Source organism: Macaca mulatta, chromosome 5, assembly GCF_049350105.2.
Source record: "Macaca mulatta isolate MMU2019108-1 chromosome 5, T2T-MMU8v2.0, whole genome shotgun sequence".
Taxonomy (NCBI): Eukaryota; Metazoa; Chordata; class Mammalia; order Primates; family Cercopithecidae; genus Macaca; species Macaca mulatta.
In genome coordinates this window covers 130,712,722-130,726,342 of record NC_133410.1, presented here as the reverse complement: position 1 = coordinate 130,726,342, position 13,621 = coordinate 130,712,722, and the positions used below count along the sequence as shown (strand labels likewise).

Here is a 13,621-nt window from a genome sequence, read left to right as displayed (position 1 = left end):
GGGAAGGAGCCTCGAGAAATCTTTCCTGCTAACCTAGACAGCTAACCTCAGTCAGCAATCAGATACTGGCCTCCAGTGGCTGATTGGAGAATTAACTTTTTGTTAGCTAAGGTTTTCGCCAGGCACAATTGTAAGAGAGCAAAGAAAGGTCCTTTCCTATCAGCGCTACTTCCTTCTTCTTAGCATCCCACACCTTCCTGAGTTACAATGGTGGGAAGTTAGGTGGTGAGGTGAATCATCTCTTCGGCTAGAGGGCCACATCTTGGAATCACACCTTACAGTGGCAGAGCTTGTCCACAGATAAGAAGACCTGCTGATATACGTGCAGAGTAGGTAGTACCTGTGGGTTCCTCTTGTTTCCTGTTCCTACCCACTCAAAAGCTAAACCTTAAAAAGAAGAAGAGAGAAAAGAAAAGGAAACCAAAATTCTTTAGCCCAATTCTTTCCAAAATTGTGAACCTGACTCAGTATAAGGCCAAGATACTTTGGAAGATGGGTTATTTTGGCTAATATTTTAGGGCTGCAAAATACCAAATGGTGCCATCTGAACCTGCAATGTGTTTCTATTCAAGTCTAGGAGAGACTCAGGAACAGATCGAACTTCTATGGAACCTGGCCTTCTAGATGCCTTGAGTACATTTTGATAAAGTATGCAAGGTCCCCAGGAAAAATTATGTTTCTTATGAGCCAATTTTTAACATATAATTTCAATTAAATAGTTCTATTACAGTAGTACATTGTGCCAACATTTTGATAAATGTGAGCATATTGCTCACAGTAATTTTAACCTTTGGGAATATATTACATCACTTACAAAGCTCAACTTCCACAAAATGTTTCTTGGGAATGTTGACTCCAGAAATGTTATCAAGGAGAATAAATGGATTATATTTTTTATTCCAAATGAATGTATTCTAATTTACTAGGTTAATTGTATTTTTTCCTAGTTAAACCTCTTCACTCAGTCTAACTCAAGAGTTTTTGAATCACACAGTTTTAACAGCATTCTCAATCAGCCAACACGTTATCAGGTAAGCATTCATTAGACGTATCTCTTGATCTGTATGTGATTCCATATATGTCTGCGTGTGTGTTTGTGTGTGTGTCATGAGTTGAATTATATTCTTGAGATATGCCATGAGGATAGCTCAGAACAAAGAAAATGATTCAACACCTGTGAAATTTTTTTAAAAAAATTAAAAATAAAAGAAAATAGTATGTTAGTTGGAGGAGACTTTAGAAATCAGAGTCCAAGTCCTTCATTGTTTTTAACTAAGAGTTCCTCTTACAACATTGAAAGCAAAGTGTTGCTACAATTACCAAATAATGTATAACTTAAACTAAAGAAAGCAGTAGAAGACAGAGTACTTTAGAATGAATAATTCTCCCACAGCAGAAAAACTTGGTTTTTCTCTATGTTTTTCTTTCAGGTGATCCATTTTTTAAATGGATTGTTTGGCTATACTGTTTCATGAGTACTACTTTAAAATATCTTCTGCATTTTGATACTGGATGTGACATTTGAACACTATTCTCCAACTCAGGGGAAGTTATAGCCCTTTGTTTTTCATCTAGTTGATCATTTTGATCACCAAGTCTTTGACTTTCTGATGTGTATAAGTTCACAAAAGCGAAGATCAAGGAATTTATAATATATTGGTGACGTCAATTACTGCATATTGTTCTATTCCTTATCCAATTTTTTTAGAAGCAGGAAACCACAAAATGACTCAGCACACTAATTGTCAGTCTTTTTTTTTTTAAGAAAATTTTTGTAAATTTTACATATTTGTTTATTTTTGTGTTATTGATTTTGTCTAACTTTATTTTTAATTGATAAATAATTGTACATATTCATTGTCTACATAGTGATGTTTTGATACATATATAGGGATCAGATCAGGGTAATTAGCATATCTGTCATCTCAGACATCTATCATTTCTTTGTGTTGGTAACATTCAATATCCTCCTTCTAGCTATATGAGACTGTATGATATTAAAATATCATTGTTAACTATGGTCATGCTATAATAGTGTAGAACAGTGGTCCCCAACCTTTTTGGCACCAAGGACCGGTTTTGTGGAAGACAGTTTTTTCACGGATGGGGTGGGGTGATGGTTTCAGGGTGAAAGTGTTCCACCTCAGATCATCAGGCATTAGATTCTCATAAGGAGTGCACAACCTAGATCCCTAACATGTGCAGTTCATAATAGGGTTCACAATAATAGGAGAATCTAATGCCGCTGCTGATCTGACAGGAGGTGGAGCTCAGGCGGTAATGCTCGCTTGCCAGCCTCTCACCTCCTGCTGTGCAACCTGATTCCCGACAGGCCACGGACAGGTGCCAGTCCTTCGCCTAGGGGTTGGGGATTCCTGGTGTAGAACACTAGAACTTATTCCTCCTATCTAGTGGTAATTTTGTTTCCTTTAACAAATCTCTCCATATCCCCCCCTACCCCTACCTTTCCCAGTCTCTAGTATCCTCTGTCCTACATTTTACCTCTATGAGATCAACTTTTTTTAGCTTCTGCATATGAGATAGAACATGCGGTGCTTAACTTTATGTTCCTGGCTATTTCACTTAACATAATGTCCTCCAGTTCTATCCATGTTGCTGCAAATGACAGGATTTCAATCTTTTTTATAGAGTCCATTGTGTATATATACCACATTTTTTATACATTCATCTGTTAGACACCTAGGTTGATTTCATATTTTGAATATTGTGAATAGTGCTGCAATAAAACATGTGGGTGCAGTTGTCTCTTTGATAGGATGATTTCTTTTCCTTTAGATAAATTCCCAGGAGTGGGGTTGCTGGATCATACGGTAGCTCTATTTGTAGTTTTTGGAAAATCCTCCATACTGTTCTACATAGTGGTTGTACTAGTTTACATTCCCACCAATAACATTAGAGTTCTCTTTCTCTGCGTTCTTGCCAGCATTTTTTTTTTTTTTTTTGTCTTTTTGATTGTAGCCATTCTAACTGGAGTGAGATGATATCTCATTGTGGTTTGGTTAGTGATGTTAAGCATTTTTTCATCTATTGTTGACCATTTGTATGTATTCTTTTGAGAAATGTCTGTTCAGATTATTTGCCCATTTGTAATTGGAATTTTTTTTTTTTTTTTTTTTTTTTTTTTTTTTTTTTTTTTTTTTTTTGCTGTTGAGATTATTGAGTTCCTTGTATATTCTGGATATTAATCCCCTGTTGGATGAGCAATTTGCAAATATTTCCTCCCGTTTCATAGGTTGTCTTTTCACTGTTGTTGTTTCCTTTGTTGTGCAGAAGTCTTTGGTTTGGTATGATTCCATATGTTTATTTTTGCTTTTGTTACTTGTGCTTTTGAGGTCTTGTTCATAAAGTATTTTCCCAGACCAATGTCCTGAAGCATTTCTCCTATGTTTTTTTCTACTAGTTTTATCATTTCAGGTCTTACATTTAGGTCTTTGATCCATTTTGCACTGATTTTTATACAAGGTGAGAAGTGGGAGTCTAGTCTCATTCTTCTGCATATGGATATCCAGTTTTCCCAGCATCCGTTACTGAAGAGACTGTCCTTTTCCCAATGAGTGTTTTTGGCATCTTTGTAAAAACTCAGTTGGTTCTAGATACATGGATTAATTTCTGAGTTCTTAATTCTGTTCCATAGGTTTATATGTCTGTTTTTTTTTTTTTTGCCAGTACCATGTGGTTTTGGTTTCTACAGCCTAGTAATATATTTTAAGGTCTGATTGTGTGATACTTCTAGTTTTTTTCTTTTTGCTCAGGATTGCTTTGGCTGTTTGGGGTCTTTCGTGATTCCCTACAAATTTTAGGATATTTTTCCTATTTCTGTGAATAATGTCATTGGTATTTTGATAGGAGTTGCATTGAATCTGTAGATTGCTTTGAGTACTATTATCATTTTAACAGTAGTAATTCTTCTGATCCATGAGCATGGGGTACATTTCCCTTTGTATCCTCTTCAGTTTCTTTCATCAGTGTTTTGTAGTTTTCCTTGAAGAGGTCTTTCATCTCCTTGGTTAATGAATTCCTGGGTATTGTAAATGGCATTGCCTTTTTTATTTTCTTTTTCAAATAGTTTGTTGTTTGTGTATAGAAATGTGACTGATTTTTGTATGTTAATTTTGTATTCTGCAACTTTACTGAATTTGTTTATTAGTTCTAAAAGTTATTTGGTAGAGTCTGTAGGTTTTTCAATGTATGAGATCATGTTGGCTGCAGACAGGGACAATTTGATTTCCTTCTTTCCAATTTGGATACCCTTTCTTTCTTTCTCTTGCCTAATTGTTCTGGCCAGAACGTCCAGTACTATGTTGAATAAGAGTGGTGATAGTGGGCATCCTTTTCTTGTTACAGTTCTAAAAAAGCTTCCAGCTTTTCCCAGTTCAGTAAGATGTTAGCTGTGGGTTTGTTACATGCCTTTATTACATTGAGATTCTTTCTTTCTATACCTAATTTATTAAGTTTTTTTATCATTAAGGAATACTGAATTTTATGAAAAGCTTTTCTCATCTGTTGAGATAATCATACAGTTTTTATCCTTCATTCTGTTGATGTGATGTGTGATGTTTATTGGTTTTTGTATGCCGAAACATCCTTGCATTCCTGGGATAAATCCCACTTGACTTATCAAGTGGGATTTTGATGTGATTTTGGATTTGATTTATTCGTATTTTATTGAGGATTTTTACATCTATGTTCATCAAGGATATTGGCCTGTAGTTTTATTGAGTGCTTATTTTGGTATTGGGGTTATACTGGTCTCATAAAGTGAGTTAAGAAGAATTCCTTCTGCTTTAATTTTTCCGAATAGTTTGAGAATAATTGGTATTAATTCTTCTTTAAAAGTTCAGTGGAATTCAGCAGTGAAACGATTTGGTCCTGGACTTTATTTTATTATTATTTTTTTAGAAGATGTTTTATGCACTCATTTAATCTTGTTACCTGTTTTTGGTCTGTTTAGATTTTCTATTTCTTGTTCGTTCAATCTTGGTAGATTGAATGTGTCCATGATTTTATCTATTTTCCCAGGTTTTCTAATTTATTGGCATATGGTTATTCATAGTAGTCTCTAGTGATCTTTCATATTTCTGTGCTATCCATTGTGATGTCTCCTTTTTCATTTTCTGATTTTACTTATTTGAGCCTTATCTCTCTGTTTTTAAGTTACTCCAGCTAATGGTTTGTCAATTTTGTTTGTCTTTTAAAAAAAAAGCCTTTGTTTTGTTGATTTTTTGTATTTAGTCTCAATATTGTTTATTTCTGCTCTAATCTTTATTATTTCTTCTACCAATTTGGGGTTTGATTTGTTCATGCTTTTCTTTCATGCTTTTTTCAAGCATTTTTTATGCTTTTTTTCCCCTTTATGTGCTTCATTAGATTGCTTATTTGAAATCTGTCTAGTTTTTTGATGGATGTTGGCATTTATTGCTATAAACTTGGCGCTTACTCCTGTTTTTGCTGTGTTGCATGGGTGTTGGTTGTATTTCTATTTTCACTCATTTCAAGGAATATTAAAATTTCATTCTTAATTTTTTCCTTGACCCATTGGTCATTCAGGAATATGTTGCTTAATTTTCATGTATTTGCATAGTTTCAAGTGTGCCTTTTGTTATGATGTCTAATTTTATTCCATTGTAGTCAGATAAAATACTTGATATAATTTTGATTTTATTAAGTTCCTGAGACTTGTTTTATGTCCTAACATATGGTCAATCCTAGAGAATGTACCACGTGCTGATTAAAAGAATATATGTTTTGGGGTTGGGTCTGGTAGCTCACACCTGTAATCCTAACACTTTGGGAGGCCAAGGCAGAGGGATTGCTTAAGCTCAGGAGTTTGAGACCAGCCCGAGCAACATGGTGAGACCCCACCTCTACAAAAGTGAAAAAAATTAGCCAGGCATAGTGGCACATGCCTGTAATCCTAGACACTTGGGAAGCTGAGGTAGGAGGATCTCTTGAGCCCACGAAGTTGAGGCTGCAGTGAGCCATGATTGCACAACTGCACTCCAGCCTAGGGGACAGTGTGAGACACTGTCTCAAAAAAGAAACAAACAAACAAAAAAGTGTACTTCCAGCTGTTGGGTAAAATGTTCCATAAATGTATTTTTGGTCCATTGGTCTTGGTGTAGTTTAAATCTGATGGTTTTTTGTTGATTTTCTGTCTAAATGATCTGTCTAATGCTGAGAGTGAGGTTGAAGTCCCCAACTATTATTATATTAGGATGTATTTCTCCCTTTAGACTTAATAATATTTGCTTTATTTATCTGAGTGCTCTGGTATTGGGTGCATATATATTTACAACTGGTATATTCTCTTGCTGAGCCGATCCCCTTATTATTATATAATGCCTTTCTTTGTCTCTTTTTAAAGTTTTACTTTTAATAGTTACAGTGTATTCCATCATATGGTTATACTTATCTAATCATTCTTTTATTGATGGAAATAGAGGATATTGCTAATATTTAGCTATTACAAGCAATACTATAGTAAATCATTTTGTATATATAACATCTCAATCATGAACAAATACATGGAATTGTCTGGTTAAAATATATTTGAATTTTAATTTTTTAGCTATTATCATACTGATGGAGCTTGTACTAACTTACATTCTTACAATAAATATGTTGAGAGCACCTATTTCCTCCTTAATTTACAAACACTGTGTTACCAAAGGTTTTTATCTTCACTAGATAGGTTAAAATGTGCTGCTTTGCATTTCTTTATCATGAATGAGTTTTACCTTCTTTTTTATGTTTAATGTCATATATACTTGTTACTCCATATATATTTGCTTTTCTTGATGGGCTTTTTGTTATCAATGAAGAGGAATTCTTCATATTTTAACAATATCAGCCTTTGTGTTATGACTTAAGAATGTTTTTACCAGTTTGTGTCTTTTTAATATTTAAAGTATTTTTTCCCATCCACAACTTTTTTTATTTTTGTATAGTCAACTTTACAAATTGTTGATGGAGTCAGGTTTTGTGTCCATAGGAGATTATTTAATATTTTTAACTCATATTTCTTTAGTTCTTTCACTTCTTTGGACTCTGAAAATACTTGGTTCATATAGAATATATTTTCATTTAACCTGTAGGATGGGAATCCAAATATGTTGTATTTCCAGATTATTATACAGCTGGGTGTGTTGAATAATCTATCTTTTCTATTGATTTGAAATACCACTTTAATAATTTACTGAATTCCTGTATAAATCTATTTCTAGGCTTTTCATTCTGTTCCATTGATCTGTCTATTCATGCTGTAGAATCCACATTAACATAATTGTTATAGTTTAAGACAAAAATCAAACAAACAAAACACACATACATGTGCATGCTTGCACATGTGTACATATGCATGTGCACACACACATACACATCCTTCAGGGGTTTTGTTTTTTTTTTTTTTTTTTTACAGAATTTCCTATTATTTTTCCTTTCTTTTTTTTTTTTTTTCTCTTTTCTTTTCTTGAGACAGAGTCTCCCTCTCTTGCCCAGGTTGGAGTGCAGTAGTGCAATCTCGGCTCACTGCAGCCTCCAACTCCTGGATTCAAGCAATTCTGCTGCCTCAGCCTTCCAAGTAGCTGGGACTACTGGTGCCTGCCACCACGCCCAGCTAATTTTGTATTTTTAATAGAGATGGGGTTTCACCATGTTGACCAGGCTGGTCTTGAACTCCTGACCTCAAGTGATCCACTTGCCTCGGCCTCCCGAAATGCTGGGATTACAGGTATGAGCCACCAGCACCCAACCTCTTCCTTATTTTTCTATTTGAATTTTAAGGTGGGCTTGTCTGCTGGTGTCTTTATTTTGATCGCGTTAAGGCAAATTGAAGTTTTATAATGTTGTCTTTTCTTTTCTAAGGATATGATACTTTTCGATTTATTAGGTCTTCTTTTGTGTATTTGGTGACATTTTAAAGTAGTCCCCTTATTGTTTATATTAATTATGATTAATTTGGTGCAGTTCTCACAAAACCACCACATACCAACCTTTAAATTGCTAAAAGAAAATAGAAATTTATTTCTCTCTCATGTTCCTAATGTGGTACCTAACAATGTCAGGGACCCAGGCTTTTTCCATCATATTACTGCATCATGAATGGCTTTCAGTCTTAACATTATCTCATGTTCCAAGAAAGCTCCTGGAGCTCTGCCTGTTATTTCTACATTCCAAAATATAGTTAGAAAGTGATAGAGAAGAAAGTTCCTTCCTATAAGAAACTTCTGTAAAGTTGCACAAACCACCTGTCTGCAATGGAGCCTGGGAAATAAAGTCCTAATTTCAAGTGGCCACGCACCAAGTCAAAAAGCTGCGGAAGAGAAATGGTAGTGTCTGCCGAAGTGGACTATACTATATGTCTTGGTGTTTATCTTAATACTTTTAAACATACTTAGGTCTCTGTTAATTGATTGATATGTTTCAAGTTTTATCTTTTGATCCTTCAGCTCTAAACTATGAAGAAAATCAATATGCGTGTTTACACCATTTTCCCCCTTCCTCTCCCAGCTCCTGCTTGCTAAATTATTAGAACTGTGCTTGTTGGGGGAAGAATAATAATTTTCTTAATCCCTTTAGGTTCAGTACCTGGGGGCTATGAATTAAACTGATAAATGACTGATAAACAGGAGGGGGAAAAAGGATTATTTATGCATGCAGTGCACATACATGTAGAAAAACTCAGTGATGAGTGGCTCAAAGGGGTAGTTAGCATTTGGGGCTTATATACCAACTTAACAAAGGACAAGAAGTTTGTGGAGAGGTGATATGACAAAGGAAAAAGTGTTTGGGTTGCTAAAGGTAGTAAATTGTTGGAAGGTGGGAGAAACTGATAGAAGATACAGGTTATTTTAGTAAGGTTTGCTTGTACAGAACCACCTTGGTGCTGACTTTCTGTCCCCAGTGGTAATGATTGTTTTTCTCCTAATCTGAGAGGGGGAGAGGAGGAAGACCTTCACAAAGGGAAATGTATGTCTTGTTTTTAGGCAGATGGGTTAGGGCAGAGAGCTCTTTCTGTGTTTCCTACTTTTCAGTTGCCTTCGGCTCAAAATAATCCTTATGCCAAAATGGCATATTTTGGGGTGGCATACTCTGATCCACTTCACTACCTTTTCAGGACTATAGCCTACATTTGGTTTAGTTTTCGTCCCACAGTTAAACATAGTCCATATTCACCAGCAGTCTTTTTTGCCATAATTTTCTATTTATCTCTTTGTTAGCTTAAGTTTGTCTTTTTGTAATTCCTTCAAGAAGAGTTTATGGGAACTATGTTCTCTGAGTGGGTTTATGTTCTAAATTAGTTTCCATTTCTATGTATTTATATTGACTACCTGTAATATACTTAGGTGATATTTTTAATGTATGTGTAGACGTTGCTCCAGAGCCTCATGGAATGGAATGTTGATGTGGAAGAATTTGAGGCCAGACTGATTGTTTTCCTCATATAGTTGACCTGAGGTTTTAGTTTGAATGCCCCAAATATCTTTATCTTTTAAATCCAACAACTCGGTATTGATTGTTCTATAGGTGGATCTGTATCAATTTTTCCTGGCACACACTATGGCCATTGTATTATTATTTTTTTTTTTTAGATGGAGTCTTGCTCTGTCATCCAGGCTGGAGTGCAGTGGTGTGATCTCAGCTCACTGCAACCTCCACTTCCCAGGTTCAAGTGATTGTCCTGCCTCAGCCTCCCAAGTAGCTGGGACTACAGGTGCCACCACCATGCCCAGTCAATTTTTGTATTTTTTTAGTAGAGATGGGGCTTCATTGTGTTAGCCAGGATAGTCTCGATCTCCTGACCTCGTGATCCATCTGCCTTAGCCTCCTAAAGTGCTGGGATTACAGGAATGAGCCACCGCACTCGGCCACACTATGGCCTTTCAATATGTACATTTAGTCGTCTTTTAATTTTTGAATAATTTTATTGAAATATCTTGAAATATTTTTTCTGCTCCATTATTTTGGATTTCTTCTTCAAAGACACCAATTTAAAGCCTACTGAATTCTTCTTGACTGTCTTCCATATCTACCATTTTTTCCCTATTCATTTTGAATTTTTCATCCATTTCTATTTTAGGCTCCTTTTTTCTCAAACTTTATTTTTTAATTTTATTTTTAATTGACACATTATAATATGCATACTTATGGCATACAGTGTGATATTTCAATACATGTATACATTGTATAAGGATCAAAGCAGTGTATTTGGCGTGTTCATCGCCTTGTTCATTTATCATTTCTTTGTGGTAAGACCATTCAAAATCCTCTCTTCTAGCTATTTTAAAACGTACAATACAATGTTAACTATAGTCCCCCTACTGTGCCCTGTAACACCTTAACTTACTTCTTCTATCCAACTATAACTTTGTACCTGGTGACCAACTTCTCCCCACCTCCCATTCCCCCTGCCCTCTCCAATTTCTGGTAGCCACTATTCTACTCTCTACTTCTATGAGATAAACTGTTTAAGATGTCACATATGAGTGAGGTCATATGATATTTGCCTTTCTGTACCTGGCTTATTTCATTTAACATGATGTCCTCCAGGTCCATCTGTGTTGCCACAAAGACAGAATGTCATTGTGGCTGAATAGAATTCCACTGTGTGTATATATACAACCATACTTTCTTTATCTGTTCATCTGTTGATGGACAGTTAGGTTGATTCCGTATTTTGGCTATTGTGAATAGTGCTGCAGTAAACATGGGAGTGCAGATATCTCTTCACTATACTGATTTCATTTCCTTTGGGTATATACCCAGTAGTGGGATTGCTGGATCATATGGTAGTTCTATTTTTAATTTTTTAAGTATCTCTTCAATATACTGATTTCATTTCCTTTGGATATATGCCCAGTAGTGGGCTTTTTGAATCATATGGTAGTTCTATTTTTAATTTTTTAAGGAACTTCCATACTGTTTTCTGTAATGGCTGTACTAATTTACATTCCTATCAATAGTGTATGAGTTCTCTTTCTCCACGTCCATAGCAGCATTTGTTATTTTTTGTCTGTTTGATAATAGGCATCCTAACTAGGGTGAGGTGAAATCTTATTGTGGTTTTGATTTGCATTTCTGTGATGATTAGTGATGTTGAACATTTTTTCATATGCCTGTTGTCCATTTGTATGTCTTCTTTTGACAAATGTCTCTTTAGGTCTTTTGCCCATTTTTAAATTGGATTACTTGTTTTTTGCTGTTGAGTTGTTTAAGTTTCTTATATATTCTGGATATTAACCCCTTGTCAGTTGCATAGTTTGAAAATATGCTTGCTGTAATCCCATTTGCCTATTTTTGCTTTTGTTGCCTGTGTTTTTGAGGTCTTATCCAAAAACTCCGTGCCCAGACCAGGGTCCTGAAGTATTTCCCCTATGTTTTCTTCTAGTAATTTTATCATTTTGAGTCTTACACCTGACACTTTATTTTGAAATGATTTTTGTATGTGGTGAGAGATAGAGGTCTAGTTTTATCCTTCTGCGTGTGGATGTCCAGTTTTCCCAGCACCATTTGTTGAAGAGACTGTCCTTTCCTCAATGTATGTTCTTGGTGCATTTGTTGAAAATCAGGTAGCTGTAAGTGCTTCCTGGTTCATAGACAACTGTCTTCTCACTCTGTCTCATATGGCAGAAAAGGGACAAGGAAGTTCTGTGGGATCTCTTTTATAAGAGCACTAATCCCATTCGTAAGGGTGGAACCTAATCACCACCATCACATCGGGGATTAGGATTTGAACACATGAGTCTGGGGTGGACAAAACATTCAGTTCATAACAAGTGAACAAGTGAGTGATAATAACAATTGTTTGGTTGTTAGAGTTTTTTTTTTTCATGCAGCACGATTACAATAGGTAAGACTTACCTTTAAAACTATTGCAGAACTTGGGGGTGGGTGTGGTGGCTCATGCCTATAATCCCAGCACGCTGGGAGGCCGAGGTGGGTGGATCACCTGAAGTCAAGAGTTTGAGACCAGCCTGGTTAACATGGTGAAACCCTGTTTCTACTAGGAAAAAAAAAAAAAAAAAATCAGAACTTGGTCTACCAAATAGGGATTTTCTTTCAAAGTGATAACTCTTAGAATATACTAATTCTAATGGGGCTATCACAACTCAGAATATTTTTAGAACATCTTTAAATAATTACTTTTATAATTAGTCCATAAGACAAAAAATGTTTCATTTTTTTCTAGTTACTGAACTTAGCTAGTTATTCCTATTAATAAGACTTAGTGCCATGACTTTGCATTTTTTAAAAAAATGATCATATCCAACTTCAACAAACATGTAGCCATCACCAATAGGGTCATCACCTTATGTGTTTTATATCCAAATGAGGGGTTTTTTCTCCAAAACAATTTATTTAAAGACAGAGATTCAAATATGCCCCAAGGGGCCACAGCGGAAGAGTTTCAAAAATGTTTTGATCAGGGCCAGACATGGTGGCTCACTTCTACAATCCCAGTGCTTTAGGAGGCTGATATACGATGGCAGTTTAAGCCCAGAAGTTTGAGGCTGCAATGAGCTATGATCATGTCACTGAACTCCAGCCCTGGTGACACAGCAAGACCCTTTCTCTCAAAAAAAGACAAAAATACCAAAAATGTTTTGATCAATAGTGGTATTTATATTAAAATTAATTATTAATAGCATGTTGAAGTAATTCTTTTATGTGTGTAAAGAACTTTTTTTAACTGGGTGTGATTTTTTTTCTCAAGAACATACTTAGGAGGATGGCTATGATTAAATTCTGCTGATTTTAACAATATTTTATTTGTTCTTTATTGTAACAATATTTGTGTTTGGTTATTTCAAGTTAAAAGCATGCAGATATGCTATGATATGTTAAGAAATAGGAATTTATTGTGAGACTCCACAGAAGTTGGACTGTGGGTTCTTGAGTTTTATTCTCTCTATTGTCTCTTGTGGGCAGATCTGCTTTCACAGCTGACTTCGCTTTGGTAACACCCTTGGTCCAAACAAATACAGTATTGAACAGTCTTTGGCCCAGGTGGTGGACTCTGGTCCAGTCCATGAAGGATATAATTGATGACTTGTTTTTACTGGAAGCACATGACAGTTTTTCTCTAAATGGGGCAAAATGAGATGTTCCTGAACTCCACTCACAGTGAGCTTCCAGGCACATTCAGGACAACCCCTGTTATACATGATGTTAGGTTATACAGATACAAAGATATAGGTCATGGCTTCAAAAATCTCTCCATTGAAGTAGAATGGCAGTGTTGAGGTTAGGAAGAAAGAAAGGAAAGAATAAGTAGACAAATACTCACATAACGCTACATACTCTGTGGTATAGTTATGCCTATATATGAAATAGAAATAAATATAGATGCAATGAAATATAAATGGTTTGGGAATAGAGAAAACAAAAATAGCTCAGAGCAGTCTGAACTATGTGAGGTATACAGGCCCAGAGAACATGAGTATGGGACTTTCAGTCACAGCCCCCTACCTCTACCCATGCCTGAGGACGGTTGTCTAAATTCATTTGTTCCTGACTTGCAGCCTCACCTGTTATCTTCATGTTCCTGGAATTTGTGATGCAAAGAACAATGTATGACCATTCAAAAGCTTATGTTATTTCA

General features: G+C 35.5%; 1 protein-coding gene across 1 annotated transcript in view; it reads left to right on the top strand.

Moving 5' to 3' along the window:
* The window catches only part of TRPC3 (transient receptor potential cation channel subfamily C member 3), a 72,895-nt gene that overhangs the window by 51,358 nt on the left and 7,916 nt on the right, over window positions 1-13,621 (top strand). The window contains exon 10 of the mRNA XM_002808420.4: window positions 948-1,031. Coding sequence (XP_002808466.2) covers window positions 948-1,031 — 84 coding nt within the window. The remainder of the gene's footprint in view (window positions 1-947; window positions 1,032-13,621) is intronic.